Source organism: Eptatretus burgeri, chromosome 11, assembly GCF_056783735.1.
Source record: "Eptatretus burgeri isolate ZD-2024b chromosome 11, Ebu_testis_v1, whole genome shotgun sequence".
In the NCBI taxonomy this organism is placed as follows: domain Eukaryota; kingdom Metazoa; phylum Chordata; class Myxini; order Myxiniformes; family Myxinidae; genus Eptatretus; species Eptatretus burgeri.
In genome coordinates, this window is record NC_140971.1 from 94,242,724 (window position 1) to 94,268,724 (window position 26,001).

At 42.0% G+C, this 26,001-nt stretch overlaps 1 protein-coding gene across 1 annotated transcript in view; it reads left to right on the forward strand.

The window, feature by feature from the left end:
- The window catches only part of LOC147017680 (calretinin-like), a 77,565-nt gene that overhangs the window by 23,954 nt on the left and 27,610 nt on the right, over positions 1-26,001 (forward strand). Inside the window, exons 5-7 of the mRNA XM_085847981.1 lie at positions 5,506-5,586; positions 6,773-6,829; positions 16,949-17,026. Coding sequence (XP_085704107.1) covers positions 5,506-5,586; positions 6,773-6,829; positions 16,949-17,026 — 216 coding nt within the window. The remainder of the gene's footprint in view (positions 1-5,505; positions 5,587-6,772; positions 6,830-16,948; positions 17,027-26,001) is intronic.

Sequence of the window (26,001 nt, forward strand, 5' to 3'; positions counted from 1 at the left end):
CATGTTCACACTCAATGGGATCATTAGGTCATATGTGAGTGTTACTTCCTTGTTCTCAACTTTTGCTTTTGGTTCATGCTTCCATGAGTTTTCTGGGATGGGATATGGAAGTTTTTGTCGATGTGCCGGTGGATTACTCCACAAACCCTGTTGTGCCTTTGTGTGTACAGCTGTTCTGACATGTTTTATTTTATTTTATTTTTTGTGTTCGGTCATTAAGCATCACATATCATGCTCTTTGCTAAGCCTGGTGTTGGCGCAGTGGTAAGGGCAGTGGCTTGGGACCCAAGAGGTCCTGAGTTCAAGCCCCGTTGGGACACTGAATTAATATATGTATGTATATATATATGTATATATATATATATATATATATATATATATATATATATATATATATATATATAAATATATATAAACCAAGTAGAAAACACCAGGGGGTTGACTCAGCCTGCCATCCTTCCGAGGTCGGCGAAATGAGCACCAGTTGTACTGGGCCCGGTGTATGCCCCGGTTAGAATAGGTGTACCATATCCCTGTGTGTCGTAAGAGGCGACCAGGGTTGCGTCAGGAAGGGCATCCGGCGTAAAAACCTATGCCAAATCATTATGCGGACAACAAAACGAATTTCCATACCGGATCGGTCGAGGCCCGGGTTACCAACGACCGCCACCGGTACCGGTGGTCAGCAGGGTACCAGTGGAAATTGTGCTACTGCTGGGCGAAGGAGGAGAAGGAGGAGAAGGAGACGGGGAAGGCGAGTCCGGAGGCAGTGGGAGAGGGGGAAGGGTAGAAGTGTGGAGGTGAGAGTTGGAACTCTGAATGTTGGGACGATGACTGGCAAAGGGCGAGAGTTGGCTGATATGATGGAGAGAAGAAAGGTGGACATACTGTGTGTACAAGAGACCAAGTGGATGGGGAGTAAGGCTCGGAGCATTGGAGGTGGTTTCAAACTGTTCTACCATGGTGTGGATGGGAGGAGAAATGCTGTCGGGATAATCCTGAAGGAAGATCATGCCAAGAGGGTATTGGAGGTGAGGAGGGTGTCTGACCGAGTGATGAGTGTGAAGTTGGAAATTGAAGGGGTGATGATGAATGTCATCAGTGCATATGCCCCACATATGGGGTGTGAGATGGAATATAAAGAAGATTTCTGGAGTGAGTTAGATGAAGTGGTGGAGAGTGTATCCAAGGATGAAAGAGTGGTGATTGGAGCAGATTTCAATGGACATGTTGGGGAAGGGAATAAAGAGGATGAGGAGGTGATGGGGAGGTACGGTCTCAACAAGAGAAATGTGGAAGGGCAAATGGTGGTAGAGTTTGCAAAAAGAATGGAAATGGCAGTGGTAAACACGTATTTCAAGAAGAAGGAGGGTGACACAGGGTGACATACAAGAGTGGAGGAAAGTGCACACAGGTGGATTACATCTTAAGTAGGAGATGCAACCTGAAAGAGATTAGTGACTGTAAGGTTGTGGCAGGGGAGAGTGTAGCTCGACAGCATCGATTGGTGGTCTGTAGGATGACTTTAGAGGTGAGGTTGAGGAAGAGAGTGAGGGCTGAACCAAGGACCAGATGGTGGAAGCTGAAGGAGGAAGACTGTTGCGTGAAATTTAGGGAGGAGGTGAGACAGGTGTTGGATGGTGGTAAAAATGGGTGGGATGATTGGGCAACGACAGCAGAAGTTGTGAGGGAGATAGCTAGGAAGGTACTTGGTGTGACATCTGGACAGAGGAAGGAAGATAAGGAGACTTGGTGGTGGAATGAGGAAGTACAGGAAAGTATAAGGAAGAAGGGGTTGGCGAAAAAGAAGTGGGATAGTCAGAGAGATGAAGAAAGTCGGCAGGAGTACAAGGAGTGGCGTCGAAAAGCAAAAAGAGAGGTGGCAAAGGCCAAGGAAAAGGCATATGACGAGCTGTATGAGAAGTTGGATACAAAAGAAGGGGAAAAGGATTTATACCGATTGGCAAGACAGAGGGACCGAGCTGGGAAGGATGTGCTGCAGGTTAGGGTGATAAAGGACGCAAATGGGAATGTGCTGACGAGCGAGGAGAGTGTGTTGAGAAGGTGGATGGAGTACTTTGAGGAGCTGATGAATGAAGAAAATGAGAGAGAGAGAAGGTTGGAAGAGGTGGAGATAGTGAATCTGGAAGTGGGGTGGATCAGTAAGGATGAAGTGAGGACTGCTATGAAGAGGATGAAAAGTGGAAAGGCGGTTGGCCCAGATGGTATACCAGTGGAGGCATGGAAGTGCTTAGGAGAGATGGCAGTGGGGTTGTTAACCAGATTGTTTAATAAAGTCTTGGAAAGTGAGAGGATGCCGGAGGAGTGGAGATTAAGTGTGCTGGTTCCGATTTTCAAGAACAAGGGTGATGTGCAGAGCTGTGGAAATTACAGAGGGATAAAGTTGTTAAGCCACACCATGAAGTTGTGGGAAAGAGTAGTGGAAGCTCGGTTGAGAGGAGAGGTGACGATCTGTGAGCAGCAATATGGGTTTATGCCAGGAAAGAGCACCACTGATGCAATGTTTGCTTTGAGAATGTTGATGGAGAAGTATAGGGAAGGCCAGAAGGAGTTACATTGTGTGTTTGTGGATTTAGAGAAAGCTTATGATAGGGTGCCAAGAGAGGAGTTGTGGTATTGTATGAGGAAGTCGGGAGTGTTGGAGAAGTATGTGAGGATCGTGCAGGATATGTATGAGGACAGTGTGACAGCGGTGAGGTGTGCGGTAGGAATGACGGACCGGTTTAAGGTTAAAGTGGGATTGCACCAAGGATCGACTCTGAGCCCTTTCCTGTTTGCAATGGTGATGGACAGGTTGACGGACGAGATCAGACTGGAGTCTCCATGGACCATGATGTTCGCGGATGACATCATGATCTGTAGGGAGAGTAGGGAGCAGGCTGAATCGAGCCTCGAGAGGTGGAGGTACGCACTGGAGAGAAGGGGAATGTTAGTCAGTAGGAGTAAGACGGAGTACATGTGCGTAAATGAGAGGGAGGGTGGTGGTATGGTGCAGTTGCAAGGAGTTGAGGTGGGGAAGGTGGATTGGTTTAAATACTTGGGATCAACTGTCCAAAGTAACGGAGAGTGTGGGAGAGAAGTGAAAAAGAGAGTGCAGGCAGGATGGAGTGGGTGGAGAAGAGTTGCAGGAGTGATTTGTGACAGAAGGGTAGCTGCAAGAGTGAAGGGAAAAGTATACAAGACTGTAGTGAGACCAGCTATGTTGTATGGTTTGGAGGCGGTGGCGCTAACAAAAAGACAGGATGCGGAGCTGGAGGTGGCAGAGTTAAAGATGCTGCGATTCTCGTTGGGAGTGACGAGGATGGACAGGATAAGAAATGAGTATATTAGAGGGACAGCGCAGGTAGGACGGTTTGGAAACAAAGTGAGAGAGGCGAGATTGAGATGGTTTGGACATGTGCACAGGAGGGAAACGGAGTATATCGGGAGAAGGATGTTGAAGATGGAGCCGCCAGGCAGGGGGAGAAGAGGAAGGCAAAAGAAGAGGTTCATGGATGCGGTGAGGGCGGACATGCGGGTGGTTGGAGTGTCAATGGAAGATGTGGAGGATAGAGCGAAATGGAGACAGTTGGTCCGCTGTGGCGACCCCTAGCGGGAGCAAGCCGAAAGAGGAAGAAGAAGATCATGCTCTTTGCTAACCCACCTCCACCCCTCATCTGTTATCTGTCTCTCTGTCTCTCTCTCTCTTTTTCTCTTCCCCCCCCCCTCACCCTTCTCTCTCACTCTGTCCCCTCCTCGCTCCCTCCTAATAAAATGCAGCACTCTCCTCCCACACCTCTATTGCTCTCTCGTTGTGTGTGTGTGTGTGTGTGTGTGTGTGTGTGTGTGTGTGTGTGTGTGTGTGTGTGTGTGTGTGTGTGTGTATCTCTCTCATGCACCCTTTCCTCCATGAATAGTAATGTTTCGTGAAGTGTCGCTCTCCCCACCTCCCCCTAGCTCCCTCTCCTTCATTCTTTCTGCCTCCCCTCCCTCCTCTCACCTTTCACCTTTCACCTGTCTCTCTCTCTCTCTCTCTCTCTCTCTCTCTCTCTCTCTCTCTCTCTCTCTCTCTCTCTCTCTCTCTCTCTCTCTCTCTCTCTCTCTCTCTCTCTCTCTCTCTCTCTCTCTCTCTCTCTCTCTCTCTCTCTCTCTCTCTCTCTCTCTCTCTCTCTCTCTCTCTCTCTCTCTCTCTCTCTCTCTCTCTCTCTCTCTCTCTCTCTCTCTCTCTCTCTCTCTCTCTCTCTCTCTCTCTCTCTCTCTCTCTCTCTCTCTCTCTCTCTCTCTCTCTCTCTCCCCTCCCCCCTTTATTGGCCCCGTTGTATTTGCTAGTTGTATATTTGCGATGGGTTGTATTTGCTCGTATATATATGTATGTATATATATATATATATATATATATATATATATATGCCAAAATGTGGCCCTTCCAACCCGATAAATGTGTCTTGATGTTTAAATGCCACGAGCTCATGCACACATCTTTGCTTTCTGCCTGGATAGCTTCTGCCACACTGACTCGAGCCTATTTTAAAGACTGAGGATCTAAGGTCACAAGTTGTGACCACACACAAAGATTGTAGGGTCCTCAACCATGGTCTCACTCATGCTGGAGCTCATCAGGATGACCAACCACAATCGTTTACCTGTGATCGTGCAACCTATTCGGCGTAAATGCTGTTGAACCTCCGAGCTTGGTAAAGCAGTATAGCATCCCATAACAGCTGAAACTGCATGAACTGTGAGCAGTAATGTCCATCTTCCACACGAGAACATTCCCCTCTGATTTACTGCCTCACCAACCAGGAGCTGAGTTTGCAGTCGGGCATAACAAGAAACTAAAACGTCGCCCTTTTGGCCCGATAAATGCATCGTAGCATTTAAATGTCACGAGCGCACGTGTACAGCTAGTAAACGCCATGATGCATTTATCGGGTCAGAAGGGCCACATTTGGTTAGCCATGTGATCAATCTGTCAAATTTGATCAGCAACATTATGCTGACACTGCACTTACTGGCTCTGTGAAAGGGAACCAGTCGGTTCTTGAAACTGTCAGGCAACAATGAAGAATTTTCATTCCTTTCCGCTCAGTGTGTTGCTTTTTCCGACAAATACAATAAATATCTTCTGCATATATTCGCTCGTGATGCCCCTGTACTTCCCCCGCTGTTCTTTTCACTCCTCACTCCCCCTTCCCCACCTCCAGAGAAAGTTTGGTTGTACAGTATAAATGTGGTGTTGATGTGGCGTCGGCATGATGGACCCAATAATATCCTCCTGCGTTTAGAGTTTCTTGTATCATAAAAACATTTGATGATGATTTGGATGTGATCACTAAAAAAAAACAAAATGAAGTCTTTCAGGAGTCATGCACTTTAATAAATGACAGTCCATGAGGAGTCGTATTTCTTGATGACGCGAAATAGTTTTTGGAAAGTAAATGGTTTGAGTTGGATGAACAGGAAGAGCTCAAGATCAAGATTGAGTTTGTTCGTGCTTTGTTGTAGTTGGCACAGATCCTGCCCACAGAAGAGAACTTTCTCCTTTTCTTCAGACAGCACGTGCGATCAAGCACCGAGTTCATGGAGGTGAGCATCATTCTTTGAATCTCCCTTTCATCATCAGGTGTTTTCACATTCTCTTTCTCCTGTATTTTTCATCTTTGGATAACGTTTTCATTTTAGATCTAATGTGCGTATCGTTTGTATTATCTTTGAATTGTTTGTTCTCTCTCTCTTTTTCCTGTATTATTACCTCCATCTCCGAAGGTAGAAGAGGTTATGTTTTCATCCCTGTTTGTCTGTCTGTCTGTCTCTGTCTGTTTGTTTGTTTGTTTGTCTCTGTGCAGGATATCTCAAAAAGCTATGGACTGATTCAGACAAAACTTGGAATGCAGGTTGGGTGTTTGACAAGGACAAATTGTTTGATTATGGTGAAGATTTGGATCCGAATCTGGTCCATCATTGGGATACAAAACATAAACTGTTCAGCCTGGTGGAAGGATGCGCTCTTCCGAGCGTCGTTCCAGTCTTCTATATTTAAAAGTAGCCAAGTTTCTCCATCCATAACGCTTTGTTCTACGTCGTTCCTGCTGTCGTGCAATTATACAAATGGTACTATTGGAAAGGTAACAATGCATTTCCTTCATTGGAAGACTAATAATTGATTTACTTCGAACAAAAGATCATTCATTTGATCGCAAACTTGCCTGTTTTAAAAACTCGGGTTAAGGACGAAGAAGCGGGACCTCAAGCTTTGATATAGTGGTTCCAGCGGTAACATTTATTATTCCACGACAGCAGGAACCCTTTACAAGGACGCGGGAGGAGCACACAAAATTATCTATAGTAATACTTCTTGCAGCAATGAAAAATACATAAAAGTACACTGAAGAAGCACACAAACAACAACAACCACAGCCATGACAACAACAATTACTTGTTACAAAAGATCCTTTTATCGGTGTTTCCCTTAATTTGACAATCTCATTGACACTAACATATTGAAATGAAAGATGTTTGTGAAGTACAACATGCTGTCTTATATTATGCTTCAACCCATCAGCGAAGTGATGAGAGGTATGCCTATTAATCTTTGAATTGTCACAACATAATTTGATGTTTGTATAATAATTAAATCATATTACACACTCATGATAAAGCCACTTTTCATGTTCCTTACTTCCCTTTCTGATGTGTTTGATTTTAACTGTAAAGCAACACCGAATCGAGAGAGATTTTCACTTAAAACGTACAATTCTTTCGCTCCCCATAGGCCTGGCGTCATTACGATTCAGACCGGAGTGGCTATATCGAGTCTGACGAACTCAAGGTAAGGTTTTGGATGTTATTACTTAATGAAGTACAAGAGGAATGTTTTACAATTGTTATGGACATGAATATATTTTTCTATCTCTCCAATCTCCTCCCTATCTCATCATGATACGTCTTGACCCTTCTAAATGCTATAGTTTTATCTCTTATTCTTTCTTCTGCTTTTTCTTCTTCCTATGACAGAAAAATGGAATCCCATTCGGCTTTGTGCTGATGCCCTTGGCGAGGTCCCTCTCTTCCTTCCATAGTAACATTCCCATTTATCCCATCGGTAACTCTGCAAATATGCCGTTTATTCATTTTTAATTTGTACGTTCTTTATTACCCCCGACTCTGAAGATGGAGGGAGGTTATGTTATCACGTCTGTCTGTCTGTTTGTCTGTCTGTGAGCAGGATATATATATATATCAAAAACGTTGTGGATGGATATAGAGAAAATTTGGTGGTCAGGTTGGATGTGTGACATGGACGAATTGATTCGATTTTGGCTCATGTCCGGATTCAGATGCAGCCTATGAGTGGGATACAAAACGTAAACTGTTCAGCCTGGTGGAGGTATGCGCTCCACCGAGTGCCATTCCACACATTATGGGCCAAATTTTGGAAAGGTTGCATTTAGCGAGCGTCTTGCAAACACACACCTCACCCTGAAACGCTGACAAAAACGTTGTTGGTCCGCACAGCTAAATAGCAATTTACGAAGGGAACTAAACAGCCGATTAGTTGTGTGCGTCTAAACTGCCGATTAGCCTGTGAAACACCCATGTATCACCAACATCTGATTGAAATGATGCACTTGCATGGAATCGCAGCACCGTGTCCAATTGTTGGAGGGGATTCAGGACATTGCTCCGCATCGCAGGTTGATCCGGGTAATCTTTCACTAGATTCAGCAGTCAATGAAATTATTCCTTCCAGAGTCTGTAATTCCAGATAAATTTGATATTGTCATACTTCTCCAAATGGTGGACATTTGTAATGCCCTCCCTCACCTGGAGGCGGCGCAACACGATACGCATTTACATAGAGAATTTGCGTCTCCCACCTCACTCCCCCAAGACCACAGGGAAAGAGAAAAACACCCCAACACATTAATTGGGGTCATGCTGATCTTATACAGCAAGTGTGGATGTCACCAGGCCAGAACTGTAGGAAGAGTAGCCCGACAAACAAACACCTGTCCATGAATTATAATGAGGATGCAACAATTGATTCACGGCCTTAAACACACTTTTAAACATGCCCTCACCGACGTGTAAAAGTTTCTTTGTTATTTAAAAGCTTGTGATTCGATTTTGATCCGTGTTAGATAATCACTCTTTGTTGATTGGTGACTAAATTTGAACGGGTGATTCTACGTGCATCAAACTCTTAAACGCTTTTCGGAAATTCAGCCCGATATCTAGTTTGGTTTCTAAATTATTTAGGCCATTTATTTTTTTTTTCTTCACTGGTGGACTTTATTTGCATTAGTTAACAATTCGTACAGCTTAGAGCTTCACCGCTTTTGGAAGTTGGGATTTTCTATAAAACCTCTTTCTCTTATCCATCTTATTCCAACATTATTTCAATGATTTCTTCTTCCCACATGATCTTTTAATAATTTTTTATTTAAATTTTTGACGTATAAACATTCGTCAATGCATTTTGCTCCAACAACCACAAGCCAACCTTACACCACCCTCCATGTTGTACGAAAATACAGTGAGTCCTCTATGTTGTATGTCCAAGATGTGTTCCTTGGACAAGTTAGCCTGGATCACAAGCAAACTCATTGGCACATGACGTTGGTTTTGGTGCTCGATTCAGACTGATACTTGATGTTCTGTTTGCTCCATCACCAAACTACGAGTGTGTACATTAGTAGAAGCACCCAATGGAGTATTACACTGCCCACTACCGGCTCTCGCCTTGCCCTTTTTTTGCCTGATTGTCCTTGCAGTCATCACGGGTATCTCAATGATGCCCGCTAGATTAATTGAATGCTCACCTGCATCGAACCACCTCAATACGTCTAATTTAGTCTGCAAGGTGACGACACTTCGTCTCCGCTTGCTCACAGAGGCACTCACCTCACTTGACAGGTAGTCACATTTATTTACCTGTTATTAACTCATGTTAAGCGGTAAGTAAATACAGTACCAAAAGTGAATAAAATGTCGCTGGTCATGCACATTGCAGCTCAACAGAGTTGGCGGAGTAGCAATACAGGGCAGAGTGAGATGGAGTTTTTAAATTTTTTTTATTTCTTATTTTTATTACATTGTTTTTTTCCCACAACATGCCAAATTTTTGGTACTGATATCGGAAAAGAGTGTTAATTCATCAACAACGATATACTGGAACCCCCCCCCCCCATAACTCACATCATAAAGCTTGACATAAGAAAAAGACCACACAGAAGTTTGTGCATCTTGCCTTGCTGCAACAGCCAGAATCATGTTGGCTCTTCCTCATTCTTCCACTCCAGCTTTTCCCATCAGTCCCCAAATGTACCTCTCCCATCGAACACTCCAAACCTTGTTTTGAAAGATCAGCAATAACCAGCCACAATGTGGTTGCCATGATTTTCGGCATAAAGCAGTAGGCCTCAAGCAGTGTCAATATTCCCATCTCGACATCCACAAAAGGAATTACCTTGCTGCTCTTTTCTCAGGTCAAACTTTCTCTCTGATCTCCTCCTTTAATTCACGAAGTTACTTGATTCGTGTCCCTTTGAAAGTCTCCATTTTCATTAAGTTGCTTAAATGTTCGAAAAGTCTGCCAATCAATTAAGGTTAGCGAGCCGATCTGTGGTCGACTTTTTCACTCAAAAAGCCCCATTCCCATTCGTGTAAATGTCACATTACTGCCGTTTCAGCTTTTGATTGTTTGGGAGCTTTGCATACCTGTGGGAAGAATTATTATCTGTACTCCAATAGTAAGCGCTGCAAAATGTGTCCAGAGGGCAATCATCTTCAGAAAGTTGAATTTCTGTGAATCAAAGTACATTCCCTCCACTTCCCACGGTCGTTCTGTGAAGACTCTGTGCTTTGTATCCGCTCCTCCTGGTGGGTGTAGATACATAAAAGGTTGTATGGCAGACACAGATCAGGTCCTTGCTGTTATCAATGATTTTTAGTTTTTGTGAAAATCAGATGCATTTCTCAAATCGTATTTTTTTTCAGTCATTCAAACTCCTGGGTCTCACTCTCAGCCGTGATCTTTCTTGGACGACCACATTTTAAAGTTTGCCTCCAAAGCCAGCCGCCAACTGGGCATCCTTCGTCATATAAAGCCCTTCTTTGGCACACCTGAACTCCTGCCCACCTTCAAGGCCCCCATCCATAGCTTAATGGATTGCTGCTCTATGGGCCTATCACTCTCCCATTGCTGACATTTTGGTGGTCTCTGTCTTCTTCCACTTCCTTTTTGTTCTTGCACCCTCTGCCCTCTCTATGCTCTCCCCCCCCCCACAACCCCTCATCCCTAGGTTTCTGCAGGTCCACCAGCAACCCCTTTCTGATGGAACTCTCAAAATCCAGAATCACTGCTCAGCTCCACTCATTTGTTCCTCTCTTTATTATTGCCTGTTTGACCAACTTCTATATTCTCTGCAATCTCATTCTTCCCTCCAAGTCGTCAAGCATCCTGATCCGTTCAGCGTTCTTGGTCTTCCATGTGCATTGACTCTGTGTACAAAAAAAAATCTCAGCATTTTAGCATGACGTAAACAGTTACCACGTAATTTGTGAATATAAGAACGAATAAAGCATGAGCAATGATCTCAAATGCTTCGTTAGAAGTGACAGGCAACGCTAATGGCAGTTGATCGATTTTCTCTCCTTGTGATGAGAAAAATCAAGGCTTCAGAGGGATTTAAAGAGGTTCATGATAATCCATGCTCACCAAAAAAAAAATAGTACCTTCATTTAAAAGCAATTCGCTGAGCAGCGAGTAACTTTTAAAGTAAGCACATCATTTTTATTCCCACGCTTAAAAAAAACAAAAAAAAAACAGGGGTATATTGTAATTGGCTCCATCTGTCTGTCCGTCCGTCCGTCCGTCCATTCGTCCATCATGCTATCTCCTCCAAAACAGTTGGGCAGAAATTCACCAAACTTGGTCGTTATGATCACCACTTGGCAAGAAGGTACGAGAACAGTATAATTTTTGGCCCCGCCCCCCTGGAGCAGGGTCAAAAGGTCAAATACCAAAAAATGCAATCAATTAAGGTCACATTTTAACCCATTTTTAGTGAAACTTTGTGGATGCAATCAACATTGGGGGTATGTAACGATTTTTTTGGATTTGACTCCTGGTCCATGCCCCGGAGTGGGGACGTAGGGTCACGGGGGGGATAAAACTTGGAAAAACTATTTCAACTAAAATTTGATATTGGTTCATTCATTCCTGCTTTAGGTGGGATGCGTGGAGATTTGTGATGGCATGCCACCGACTTCGTTTTAGTTTGCGATGGGGAATGGGGCTCGAGAGTGGGGAAGAAGGTGTGCTGTTTTTCTCTCTCCACAAGAGCAAGGCTCATGGAAGAGAAGGTTAAATTTACAGTGGGGGTCGCAGATCAAAATGGGAAGATTAGCAAGATTCGTGACAATTACGATGTGAATCTCATGCAGATAAAACATCAATTTCTGATTAAAATCAACTGAGAAATAAGAATCTGGTCGTTTGTCTCCTACAACAGGATGGTTTATTGAATTAAAGATTCATTCATTTTTATGGTGTGTAATCCATCTTCTGTTTTTTTTTTGCATCTTGTTAGTGCATTCCATCTTTTTCTTTTTCCAATCCATATTTTTGTTTTTGCCTTTCCTACTAGTTATTGGACCCTGCTATATAGAAGCATATATTGGTTAAAGTAAGACGTTTTCAAATTCCTTGCCGATTCTGCAATTCTGCGATCCATCTGGAAGAGATGATCACCAGGCTACTCAAAGTCTGCTCAAATAAAAAGCCATCTCTTCTTTTGTACTCTTCAAAAGGAGTTTGCTCTGGAGCATTTTGTCTCATGACAAGTGTTTGAGATCACGCTGACCCATAATAACATTGTCAGAACTGATCCATCTGTTTACTGACTCTTTCACCCTGCATCCAATAATTGTAAGCAATAATAACTACATATCAGTCATCACAAAGCGATTGCTTAGGGTAAGCCTTCCCCGACAGGGGGAGGCTTACCCTTGATGATCGCCCATGACACAACCCTTGGCCCACGATCCAATGATGGCCATATGTTTTTTTTTTTTGCACCGCCACATGACTTTGACCTTCATCATTTCAGGATAGAGTGTAAATGAAGAAAACGTGTCAACATCTACAGTCTATCCATAAAACTCAACATCATGCAAATCGGAAGAAAATTATTCAAGTTATGATGAGAAAGCTGTTTTTTGTTAATTCGGTCACAATCTGAAAAAAAGTAGGTCAAGCATACAAATGAAATATCAGGTGCACTATTATGATGCAAAAAAATATTTGAAGGCCAAGCACTTTTTGAGATTCCGCATTAGCAAAAATGAGCGATGACAAAAAAATGTGTTCTTTTTCAGACCACCATTTGGCCTTGACCTTTAACCTGGAGGGGTATGATGTAAATTAAATGTAAATACATCCTGTTCTAGGCTATCTGAAAAGAGAAGTTTCGTTCCGATCAGACAAACCGGAGTCAAGTTAACGTGAAAAATGTTTAAATGTCTATAATAAGGTCATGACCTTAAATAGGTCAGGGTCAAAAAAACTGCCAATCTTGCATCCTTTTTATTCCCATTATTGATGCAAAATTTCATTCTTAAAGTCCCTGCCAGCTCCAAGATACAGCTCGGAAATTGGGAGTGTTAAGATTGCAGAAAGAAAGTAAAATTTTTTTTTTTAAAAATAGAAAATAAAAAGAAACAAATCCAACAACAGCAATGAGCCTTCCCCTATTGTATAAGGCGAGGTTTAATAATATGAGTTCCCATACAAGAGACTTTGATGCAGGAGGAGGCCAGCGAGGCCTGCACTATTGTTCCCAATTTATGGTTGTTTGTCCATGTTCTATATCTTTTAAATGCTGAGCATCAAGCAAGGAAGCAGCTCCGACTATTTTTCATATCTTTGGCATGACTCGGCTAGAGTTCGAACCACTGACCTACCAGACTCAGAGGACGCTTTAACCGTTATGATGCCACCGAGTAGTTAAATGGATTTTCCATAATTACAAATGACGTCATTCCTAGTATCTCACTGCCTGGTTACATATTACCAATTTGGCTTTTTATTTATAGTTTTTTTAAATCCTGCCCCTTCTCATTGCTGGTTGTACTGCTTTTATGTTACTGTTACGAATTCGCGCCCGCCGGCGTGCGATCGGCCACGTAACTCGAATCGCGACAGGTCGCCCACCGGTACGGACAATTCAGTCGTGACCCGTTTGGAACTACTGCCAAGGAGCTAGCCACGGGTGGGGGTTTAACCTCACCACAACCCAGTCCGCATTTTACCCACGCGAAATAGGGTGAATCGCCGAATGTCGATATACCTAAGTACCCGCGCGAGTAGCGTACCGAGGAGTTGTACCACGCCGCTGGTCGACTCCGGACACGAACCGCTTAAGCGGCTTGTTCCATGCTGCAGGGATAACCGAGCGGAGTTATCGTCGACCTCAACGGTTCAGATTATTTACCGGGTGTTTTAAACCCACTACCAATCTCTTACGTGATGCAAGATGGAGTTTTCAAATAAGGGAAAAAGACGCAACGAAACGGGAAACAGTTCAACAAGCAAGCACTTTATTACACACACACAGACAAGCACGTATTCACAGTCATACAGTAATGCACATATAACAGTCAAGACAAAATGCAACAAAAGGAAAAGCACTACTACCGACTATTATTATTTACAACACTTAAACAATTATACTTGTCGGACGGCGCCACAGCATTCATTCAAAAGCAAAGGAAACGAAAACCACCCTCACAGGCAAGGAGGCAGACAGGTCTTTGGACCAAATGTGCACGGAGCCTGGAGGAGCGGCCAGGTCCACGAGACCGAAAAGGTCTTATCCGCGTCCTCGTGACGTGATGGCGGGCAAGCCGCAATGTCCGCGCAGCTGCGCCCCGACTCCGTGCCCCTGGCGTGGTCGGTGAGCCCTCTCCGGCGTGCTCCGCGCCAGCACGTTTGGGTCGGCACCATGGTTAGGGTGGGGAAGGAACGGGGCCACCGGCACTATCTCAGCGCGGATGGGGGGGGGGAGAATTGTCGACGCTCAGGGTCGAGCGAGGGGAATGGCTGGCTGGCTCGAATCCTGCGACGAGATGGCACCAACGACGAGACGAGCGACCCCCACACTGCAACCTCGATGACGACCTCCATCTTCACTCTACCAGCCCGAACCGCGCGAGTCGCATTGTGCTCGCGTCTTTATAGACCGGAGGAGGAGCCTGTATGCAAATATTAGGATCAAAACGCGATTGTAGGCGGGGCCACGCCACCCTCTGTTCAGCCATTGGTGTGGCAAAAAGGGGGCGTGAATCTCTTTTGATCCGAATTCTCTCCCGTGAAGAATCCACATTCATCGCGCTTGGAGGCGGGGTCATACCGCCCGACGCTCGCCCATTGGACGGAGAAAAAGGGGGGTGAAGCCTTCCTGATCCGAATTTCTCCCTGAGAGGAACGCATTCCTACCCGCAGCTCGACGCGTTAGGCATCAATTACCGAACAGGCCCTGGTCAGCACGACATTTGGTGTTGACTGGTGGCGTGGGGTCGATGGTTGTGGAAGGAAAAAAGTGAAGGCGGTGGGGGGTTTGCTGTGGTGGTTTGGTGGTTGGCGGGCGTCGTTTGGAAATGGCGGTGAAGCGATGTTTGCGGGATGGAATTGTGGAGGTAAAGAGGCAAAGGTGGTGGTGTTTGAGTTGTTGGTGGCTTAATGGTCCAAAATAACAATAGACAAAGAAAAATGGCTAAGTCAAAGCGTCGCAGCCCGGATGAATCACACACATTCCCTCTATACAACGGGTTTGGGCTAACTACACATGAACTTACCGATATATCTCACCTGAGGACCCTTTATGGTGTAATGCGAATTTCCACAACCGTAACATTATTTTCAGCAGTTGTTTGAGGCATTGGAAACTTGCACACCTGATGAGACAAATTTCATCCTCAGCACATCAAACAGCACATCACTCTTGATGATATCCCATATGTACATTTCTCATCAAACATTCAATGCCAAACAAGGAGGTTTTAGGGCCAATTCTAGTATTTTACAATGAAATATTATTACACTTCCAAAAAAATGAATGAATCTTTCCTTCAATAAAACATTCTGTTGCAAGAGATAAGAGGTCAGGTTCTTATTTCTCAGAAATTGATTTTAATCAGAAAATGATGTTTTATCTACATGAGATTCATATCAATATTCTGTCACAAATCTTGATAATCTTTTATTTTCTGATGTGACCAATTTCTGTAATGAGAACAGTATCTTTTAAGACCCTGGGAATAACTATTAGACATACTATGTGCAAATGACCAGAGGCTTGAAGAGGGGTACGGTCAAAAGCCAGTTAAAAGCTCAGTGTCTGGTGTGACCACCATTTGCATTGACACACGCTTGGCAATGGCGCCTCATTGAGGACAAAAGATGGTTTAAGAAGGCTTGAGGGATGTCATTCGAGATCTGTACCAAGGCCTCCGAGTTTGGGCCAACGTCGCCGGCTGGTTTTGAAGACTGCACAATCTTCATTCAATTTCATCCCATACATGTTCTATGGAAGATAGATCAGGTGAAACAGCTGGTCACGGAAGTGTGGGAATGTTCTGTTGTTTGATGAAGTCGGTGACCACTCGTGCGACGTGAGGGCGCACGTTATCCTGTTGAAGTGTGATGTGATGTGACATCCATTAACCTGCAGGAACGTGAGGATGGAAAACTTCATCATGGTACTCAATGGTAAAGAATCACTTTAAAAAACTGTTATAATTCTCGTATCTTGATACAGATCCAGATCTTCACCAAAATCGAATCAATTCGTCCTTGTCACACACCCAACCTGTCCACCAAGTTTCATCCAAATATGTCAGGGGTCTCCAACCTTTTTGGGCGGAGGGCGCACTCATTAAACCAAAGTGGTGAGGGGCGGAGGGTCGCACCGAAAAAAGGACGCTAAATCCAGGAAAAAAAAAATATATATATATATATATATATATATATATATATATATATATATATATATATATATATATATAATTAATATGCGGAAATTTAAACAAAAATTAGTGCTGAATATATTTTTCTTGCCAACGAATATGATAAATGAATAATAGTGTTAAAAACACATGTGTCTAATATGAATCAAAATCATGATAAAAATAACAGAACGCTTTGATCATTGACTCTGGCAAATTGGCAGTATCGCGGGCCGCATTGGAATGTAAACTTAATACGGCACCGCGGGCCGCATAAATCCGTCTAAGGGGCCGTATGTGGCCCGTGGGCCGCAGGTTTGAGACCCCTGAAATATGTCAACAACCTTTTGAGATATCCTGTTCACAAACAGACAGACATACAGACAGACAGGGGTGAAAACATAATCACTGTCCAGCTTCAGTGGTGGAGGTAAAAAAAAAAAAATATATATATATATATATATTCAGCCTTCTAAGGTAGTGCTCAATTGTAATATTAAAGTGCTTCTTACAAATTCCACATTTATTCTGCAAGATTGATCACCAACTATTAATAGATTAGGTACTGAAGATAACATTTCCTTGGAATTACCTTGGAAGTTTCCGTTAAAACAAACCATTCACCATTAAAGATTGTTTCCTGGTTTTTTTTATTTTTGTTAAACTATTTTAAAAGTGATTATTCACCATTAAATATAACATTTCCTTCTCCACAAAATAAGTATTTAACAATTTTAATCGCACAGAAGAACGAGCGATATTAAATTTATGAACGATGCAGTTCCTTTGCTCCCTTAAACTTTTCGAACAGGTCCTGAGTATACCTGGATGTTCTTCCACTTGCTTCCTGTCTGTACACTCCATTGCATTTGCCAACACATTGTTATGTACTTTCAGGACACTCACTAAAAATATCCTATTGTCGTGTTCTACCTCACAGGACTTTCTGCGAGATTTGTTGAAAAAGGCAAACAGAGAGTTTGATGAGGAGAAACTGGAAGAATACACTCAAACCACTGTGAGTTTTTTTTATTTTTATTGCTGACGTCATTTCATTTGCTTCATAATGGTCATGTAGAAAAATATAAAAGTTTATGTTTTTGTGAAGATGGAAAAGTTTTGAGCAATTTGCTGTTCACTGTACAGCGTGAGTCATCCTAGTAATGGGCAGTGAGGTAGTCGGTGAAATAAACATAAAGACATCATTAATAAAGTGATGATTTCCTTTTGTCACCATTACTTAGCAATCGATTATAGATTCTCACCATTTATATCCATCCATCCATTGGGACCGTACTCTGTGCTGAGCGTTGTTGCTGCCTAAGCAGTCTCCTTGGCTATTGGGCACAATCTTGGACGGGTCACCACTCCGACACAGGACACCAGCATGCTGGCACTCATTTTGCCGACCTCGGAAGGATGACAGGCAGAGTCAACCCCACCTGGGATTAATTAAACAGCCGAGTGGGGTTTGAACTCACGATCATGGGATCCCAAGCCCACCACCCGGACCATTAAGCCAACACCAAGCGTACCATTTATATAGAACTCGAGAATTAAATAAAAACATTCACTCAAGTCCAATGCAACAATATTTTAAAAGTTATAAATATACATTTTTCTATGCGAATGAACCCTGTTGTACGTGCAAAGTTTAATGGTTCATACAAACCCTGTGTTCCAAATGGAAATTAAATTCCAAATAGACATAGCAATGTGCAGACGTGAACTTTGAGTGGCTTTCGACAATTTTCACAAACAAAACTCCAAGGTTTTATTTTCTTTCTCCATAGTCCTCCTATATATACCTGGTATTTATTACCCCCCCCTCCACCCCTCCCCCGCCCCGTTGGACTTAGTCGGAAACAGGGGCTTATGGATTAGGTCTCGTGCGTCCATGCATCCGTCTGTTTGCAGTCATATCTCAGACATGTAAGGACTGATTTTGTCCAAACTTGGCACAAAGATAACACACAATGGTTTACATATGCACATCGTTTTGTTTCACAATTTGATCAAAGATGGCCGACTGGTGGTCATTTTAGTTGTAAAAAACCCAATGTTGAACACGTCCTCAACCATTTCTCAGACATGCCTTTACCAGTCTTGTTCAAACTTGGCACAAGTACAGTACATGATGGCATACATGTGCATCTCACTTTATTTTGTGATCTGATCAAAGATGGCCGACTGGTAGACTGGCGGCCAATTTAGTTGAAAAAAAAAAAAACACGTACTGAACACATCCTCAACCATTTCTTGCATATGCATTTACCGATCTTGTTCAAACTTGGCACACAGACAATGAGTGATGGCTTACATATGTGCACCATTTTTTTGTTTGACAACAGATCCAAGATGGCCGACTGTCGGCCATTTTGTTACTTAAACGTGTCCTCGCAACCATTTCTCGGACATGCATGGTTCGATTTTGTTCAAACTTGGCAAATGTCACAAATGTCAGAAATGTTCTTCCATGTCACATGACCGCTCAAGTCAGTGGCACATACATATAAATCTTGTAAATATGAGCTGGCCCTTTAACTCCGTACAGCAAAATTACTAAAACCACGGGGGCTATGACATTTTATGACTTTTTCTCCTTGTTTTCACTGTTGTTTTTTTTCATTTCATGCATACTTCATCAGCCTGACAGAATGACCTAAAGGTACACACACTCGACTCTAAGCGCTTTAGCCTGGGTTTGAATCTTGACTCAGCTATAAACTGTCATCCCGGTGTTTCACAGACAGGGTGTTCATCAATGTGTGTGCCGTCCCTCAGATGGACGTTAAACTAGTTGGTTGATGGACGTTAAACTCGATCCCATGGGGTCCTTAGAAAGGAGTAGGTGAGCTATTCAAATTACAAATTTGAATAGCTCGCACCATGATCGAATTACAAATTCCTGTCCTAACCTTGGTCGAATGTCAGGCCGAGCCTGCCATTTTGTGAAAGACTTGGGTCAAACTTCTCCCGGCCAACCCTACAGGAATGTGGGCATAATTGTGGCCATTAAAGAAGAAGAATTTATGCTATCTCATCATGTATGTTTTTTTTTGGGGGGGGGGGTTTGGCAGGATTGTCAAATCCACAAGCAAGTGCCAAGGATTGTGCTTCAGGAGTTATTTTTCATAAAGGACAAAAACAGCAAAGAAGGAGGGAGGGGAAACAGGTTTTTATTTTGCTGTATCTACTCTTCCAGAGTTTAATATAATATTATATACTCTTCCAGAGTTTATCAAAATGTTGAGATATAAAGGGAAGGAATCTATGTTCAAATGGGCTTATAAATAGGTAAGAGAAAGAGGGTGGAGTGGAGTAAATAAAGTGGGGGGGGGGAGTTTAAAACAAATAAATGAAAAAGTTTTTGATGCATAGTCGAGGCTCATGGAAGAGTTTGGTCCCAGAAACAATTTAATGTGGAGAAGCTGGTGCCAGAGGAGATCAGTTTGTGAGAAAGAATTCACTCCTTTTAATTGACGGGGTCAAATAGTTTTTCCCTGAGTTTACATTAAAGTCAATGGGGGAAATGGGATAATCCCAGAACCAACAAAATTCCCCTACTCACAACCGAAAACCGACCTTTGCAAAGGTCGCATACACACGTACATTTGCTGCAATCGTGAAAGTCATTGAGAGAATGGAGGACGATAAATTTATAGAAATTGATGCAGACATAAAAACAAGTTTTGTGACCTTGACTGTAAAAGTCAGTTATGCTGAAGATGAATGGAAATGATGCAGCAACTCATTTGAGTTGAAACATGTCCAGAATTAAAACCTTGAAACATCATCCTCATTGTTTTGGTGAAGACTTTCATTTGTGTTTGGTATTTCTCAAAAAGGTTGTTTGGTAAATTATACCGAACACTAATTATTATGTGATGCTCATCAATCTGCGCCCCTATTTAATACTTTGTTTTTTTTTTTAAGCTTTCACTCATGGTAAAGAGTCTTGATAAACACATGGTGTCTTTACAAACTCCACAATTGACAAACACATGGTGATGACCCATGAAAATGCAGTTTTTGTCATCAGGTGGTGTGGGTGGTCTGCTCTTTTTTAAATAATCATTTAAAAGATGGTCAAAAAATTTTGTCTGGTGGCTGCATTTTCTAGGTCTTGAGCAGCAGTATTTCAAGCAGGGGCATTTCGACCTTTGGAATTTTGGCCTTTGGAATTTCGATCCTTGGAATTTTGGGTTTTGGAATTTCTATCCTTGGAATTTTGGCCCTGGGAATTTTGACCATGGGCATTTCGACCATGGGCATTTCGGCCCTTGGAATTTCAGCCCTTGGAATTTCAGACCTGAGAATTTCAACCAGGGGACATTTTGACCCTTGGAATTTTGGCTCTTAGCATTTTCAGCAGGGGAATTTTACCAGGAGTATTTTGACCTCGGGAATTTTGATTCCAGGCATTTTGACTCGGGGAATTTAGACTTGGGGTTCATAGAACTTATTTTGCATGGAAACATAAGACTCATGGTCAAATAAATGTTGATATCAAAATTTAAACTCAATATTTTTTATCTCGAAAACATTTTTTCAGATTCAAACTGACCTTGATGGAATATGTGTGCACTAAATTTTTTTTTCTGAATGAGGACCACCGGACCCTGCTTTAAGAGAGGAGTAAACCCCCTCCTGGTACTTTTAGAAGTATTTTTTAATTTAGATTTTGAACAAAGGAAAAAAGGGCTGGGTATATATCTATATCTGTGTGTGTGTGTGTGTGTGTGTGTGTGTGTGTGTGTGTGTGTGTGTGTGTGTGTGTGTGTGTGTGTGTGTGTGTGTGTGTGTGTGTGTGTGTGTGTGTGTGTGTGTGTGTGTGTGTGTGTGTCTTTCAAAGTGAGGGGAGAAAGGAAACAGGCAATCCTCAGAGGTACCCTAATATAAACTTGTTATATTTCAAGAATTTAATAGTATTATCAACATTAATAGAGTACATGAAACACATTCTTAGTTATTTATAATTATCAATAAAAAAATACATTCTTAGTTATTTATAATCATCCATTTTTAATGACCCATATAGCAACACATTTTTAGTTTTTTACAATCATCCATTTAAAATTATCCATATATAAATACATTCTGAGGTATTTATAATCATCCATTTATAATTATCTATATATAAACACATTCTTAGTTATTTATAAGAATCCATTTATAATTTATATATAAACACATTCTTTGTTATTTCTAATTATTTATATATATATATAAACACATTCTTAGTTATATATGCATGTATCTATGTATGTATGTATCTATGTATGTTTGTACATATATATATATATATATATATATATATATATATATATATATATATATATATATGTATATATATATATATATATATATATATACACACAAACACACACACACACATTCTTAGTTATTTATAATTATCTACACATGAACACGTTCTTCATTATTTATAATTCTCTATATATAACCCCTCCCCTCCCCCCCCCTTTACACACACAAAGTTGTTTTTATACCCTGAGTTTGGAGTTTTCAACTTAAAAGATGTGGTGGCCGTGCATAAGGAACAAAGAGAGCCACAGAGAGGTCGAGAGACAGAGAGAGACAATGGCATATATATATATATATATATATATATATATATATATATATATATATATATATATATATATATGTATATATATACATTCTTTGTTATTTATAATTTTATATTTATAATTATCTGGATATAAATATATTTTTAGTTACTATTTAGATAAAGCTTCTATTATATTCAGTTTAGTTAGACATACAGTAATCATCTCTTTCATTTTTTGTATGGATAGTCGAGGTTTGTGAACAGACCGGGATGTAACAGAAAAGAGACCAGCACACATAACATGCATGCATTGGGTGGACAAGAGAGACAAAGAGGATGTATGGGGAGTACAAGATGGATACAAATGGAAACTCCAAGGAGGGAAAATTGGAGGGAGGTGGGATTTGGTTGGAGTTAACGAGGGTAAAAAAGATCATGGTTTTGGATTGAGGACGATCTGAGATGGTGGTGAGCAGCTGTCTTGAAGACCTGTTGGGAAGAATGAGATTGGAGAGGATGTAAACTTCCTCAAGAGGATTGTTAAGAAAGTCGAAAGGAGCATTTGCCAGATTGTCCTTTCGGAAAGAGATCGTGAGTGACTGAGCTTTATCAGGATTGAAAGACATTCCAAGTGTTTGACCATCTTGTGATTTTTTTTACAAGGTTTGAAGTTGGAAGAGGCTGCAGCCTGCCTTTCTGAAGGATGAGAGATGTCATGGCAGAGGGTGGAGTCATCAGGAAATACATAAATGATTTTCCAGAGTCAGAGATATCATTGATGAAGATCAGGAATAGGAATGGGCCCAGAACACTTCCTTGGGTCACGTCAGCCTTGACAGGAAGAAGAGATGAAAGGATTCAGTTGAGTGCCACACATTGGCTACGAGAGTCGAGGAAGTCAGGAAGCCATGTGTGGAGCTGGCCTTGGATGCCATAGGCATGAGTTTGGAGAGCAAGGTAGAATGCCAGACTGTATCAAAAGCACAACATATGTCCACAGAGATGACCCTGATCTCCTGCCTGACATTTGTGCACAGAATCCATCCATCATTAGGTGAGTATAAGCAGCATATTCAGGATGGATTGACCTGGTCTGAATCCAAATTGATGATCGGAAATCAAGCCATCGGAGAAGAGGAAGGATTTAATGTCTGAAGCGATGATGGATTCCATAACCTTGCTGATGATTGGGAGAAGGCTGATTGGTCTGTAGTTGAGGGGATCAGTTTTTGCACCTTCTTTTGCCATGCAGTCTTGGCGGATTTCCAAGCAGATGGAAGATTTCCTCGCGTAAATGATAGGGTCACAAACCCTATGGACTAACAGAAGGGCAAACTAAAGACCGAGAGAATATCCAGAAATGAGCAATGAGGATTGTTCTCATTAATCAGTACGATTCCTATTTGGATGCCATCATTGTGACTGATATTGAACCACTTGAGGAAAGAAGAATATACCTATGTTTCAAGTTTGCATCTTCTTGTGTGTGATCTCAGAGGCATAATAACTGGTTCCTGAAAAGTGATGCCACTCATGCAATGCAGCTTCGTGGTACTCGCAAGTACAAAATTGACCAGTACCAAACAGCAAGATATAAAAATAGCACGATTCCATTTCTTGTAAAATGTCTCAATGAAGAAGGGGGTCGTAGGATTGATTAGGTTAAATAGGTTTATGTTGGGTGGCCCAGTGGAATTATTTGTTGAGATGCCTTTCACCTCCATGACTTTTGTATGCTATTTATTTATGAATTTCAACTTGCTTTCTTCTTGTATATTGTATTAATTTGATATTATGCCTCAGATTCAATATGAACGAATGATCATGAGTTAACCCGCATGGGAGTGCGAATTTATATTGAAATTGCATTCATCGTCCTTTGCTTTGATTTATAATAGTACACCATTTTATGTGGGCAACCTTTTTGTACATTCCCATATTGATGTTTTTTTTTTTTGTGTGTGTTGTTTGATCAAATGCATTATATTGATGTTGAAATGTAATGTTGAATGCATATACATTTGTAAATTGTCATTAATTCAGCAGAAGGTGTGAAGTCATAATATAACTGAACTGAAGGTGAAAAGGGCAGAGAGAGCATGTGCAAGAGCAGCAAAGCAGGTTTTAAGGCAAGTGAGTTGATGCCATCCTGTCCAGTAGCAGAGTCAAAGTCGAGGGTTTAAAGAACCTACTCCACCTCCTCAGCTGCAAAAGACATGGAGTCCAGGAGCAGTTGGGTATGACAGGGAAGGAGCAGTACTGAGAGTGAGGGGTTGGGGACACAATATTTGGAAGGAAGCACAGAAATGAGGCATTCGGTGTTCTCAAGTGTGGAGTCGGCTGTTCAAAGTCCATTTGAAGAGAGAGAAGAGAGAGAAGAGAGAGAAGGGATGGAAGGGAAATATACTCCAGAGACAGACTTAAAAAGGTGCCACCAGATTTTAGAGGAGGGAGACAAGTTTGAAAGTTCATTCTTGTGGTTGGACAGATATTTTTTTTCTGGCTCTCCTGAGGATGGATGCACACTTGTTGCAGACTTTTTAGAATGCACTGAGTTTGGCTTCAGTGGGATGTGTCTTCCAGGAGGAGAAGGTAAGTTGTTTCAGAGCAAATGCCTCGCTATAGGATTCAGTGTGTGGTACCATGGATGGGAAGAAGGGTAGGATAATTGAAGACCAGATGGGATGAATCTGTGCATGGGAGAGATCAGGTTTCTGTGGAAGAATTCCCAGGCGGAGTTAACATCAGGGGTAGTATATAATGGAGACCAGTTCTGAAGAGAGGTGGCTGCTTGCAGTCCCTGCCAATCTGCCTGAGTGAACTGCCAGACCTGCCAACATTGAGGCAATTCTCTGAGAATAGCCAGAGAGATGTTGACTTTCACAAGCACATGATCAGATGAACCAATTGGATCTGAGGAAGAGCAGGAGACATTTGCGGGAAAGTTAGTCATCACTAAGTCTAGAAGGGAAGATTTGCCATTATAGGCCAGGAAAAATAAATTTAAACCTGGAAATAAATAGTATAAAGCTGAAAATTTCAGTATAGCTTCAGTTTTTAATGATTTATCATTCATCACCAATATATCAATCTTATGTTTACATTGTAGCATAAAAATATTACTATGAACAGAAAATCAAATCTTCTTCTTCCTCTTTCGGCTGCTCCCGTTAGGGGTCGCCACAGCGGATCATCCGTATGATCCGCATCGTGATTTGGCACATGTTTTACACCGGATGCCCTTCCTGACGCAACCCTGGTCGCCTCTTACGACACAGGGATATGGTACACCTATTTTAACCAGGGTATACACCGGCCCAGTATACTGGTACTCATTTCGCCGACCTCGGAAGGATGACAGGCTGAGTAAACCCCCTGGTGTATTAATTCAGTGGCTCAACGGGGCTTGAACTCAGAACCTCTTGGATCCCAAGCCGCTGCCCTAACCACTGCGCCAACACCAGGCATTCAGAAAATCAAATATGAAGTACTATTTATATTATTAACACATGTATGATGGATCTCTCTACCGAGCAACCAGAATTGGCCGAGCAAACCAACATAAAACAATAATCTATTGACATGTATTATGTTAGTTCTAAATAATAACCCATTATCAGATGAATTAATTTTGTTGCTGTCTTTTTATAATGCTCACATAATTGTATTTGTACGAGAGCTGTCGTTATGTCATAATCTGACTGAAGTATCTGACTGAAGCGTAATGCATTACCCCCACTCCTCTCAACACTATTACGAAAATGCTTGCGTAACAATATATAGTGCATATTACATAGCACGATAAAAAGAGCCAGTCTAATTTATTCACAATATAATTAAGTATCTGAACTCTCCAAGTCAACATCATCATTCTCAAGATCCTCGGTCTTAGGTGAGTTGGTGCATCCCAAACAAATACACGGGCTGCACATTGCAGAGCATGACATCCCTGCTCGCCTGCACCCACACCGACTCATACACCCTACTTTGCATTTACAGCTTATGAGTTTCATAAGTTTTTCAGGAGCAGTTGGCAGATCAGTTAGCACGGGGACAAATATGTTGTTGAGAAGCTGCCATCCCCACCATAGGCACCAGCATTTTGCATGGCTACCTCCATGAAACCACTCCACGTGTGGATAATTTGAGGGCATATCCCGATATCCAGAGTGAATCGAGCATAATTACCGCGCTAAGTCTCTTTTGTCCAAGGGTTTGCTCACATGTGATATCTTTAACGTGGATGCTTTGTAGGCCGGGAATCATAGGTCTCTTATAAGTCTTGATTGCTACCTGCCCAAATGAACCGATAACACTGGCTTTTGGCATTTTCAAAATTCGCGACACTGGTGTCCTTGAATCTGAAATATCACGAGGAGTTGTACATCTGATGCCTCCCATGCTATGAAAGCCGTTGTGTC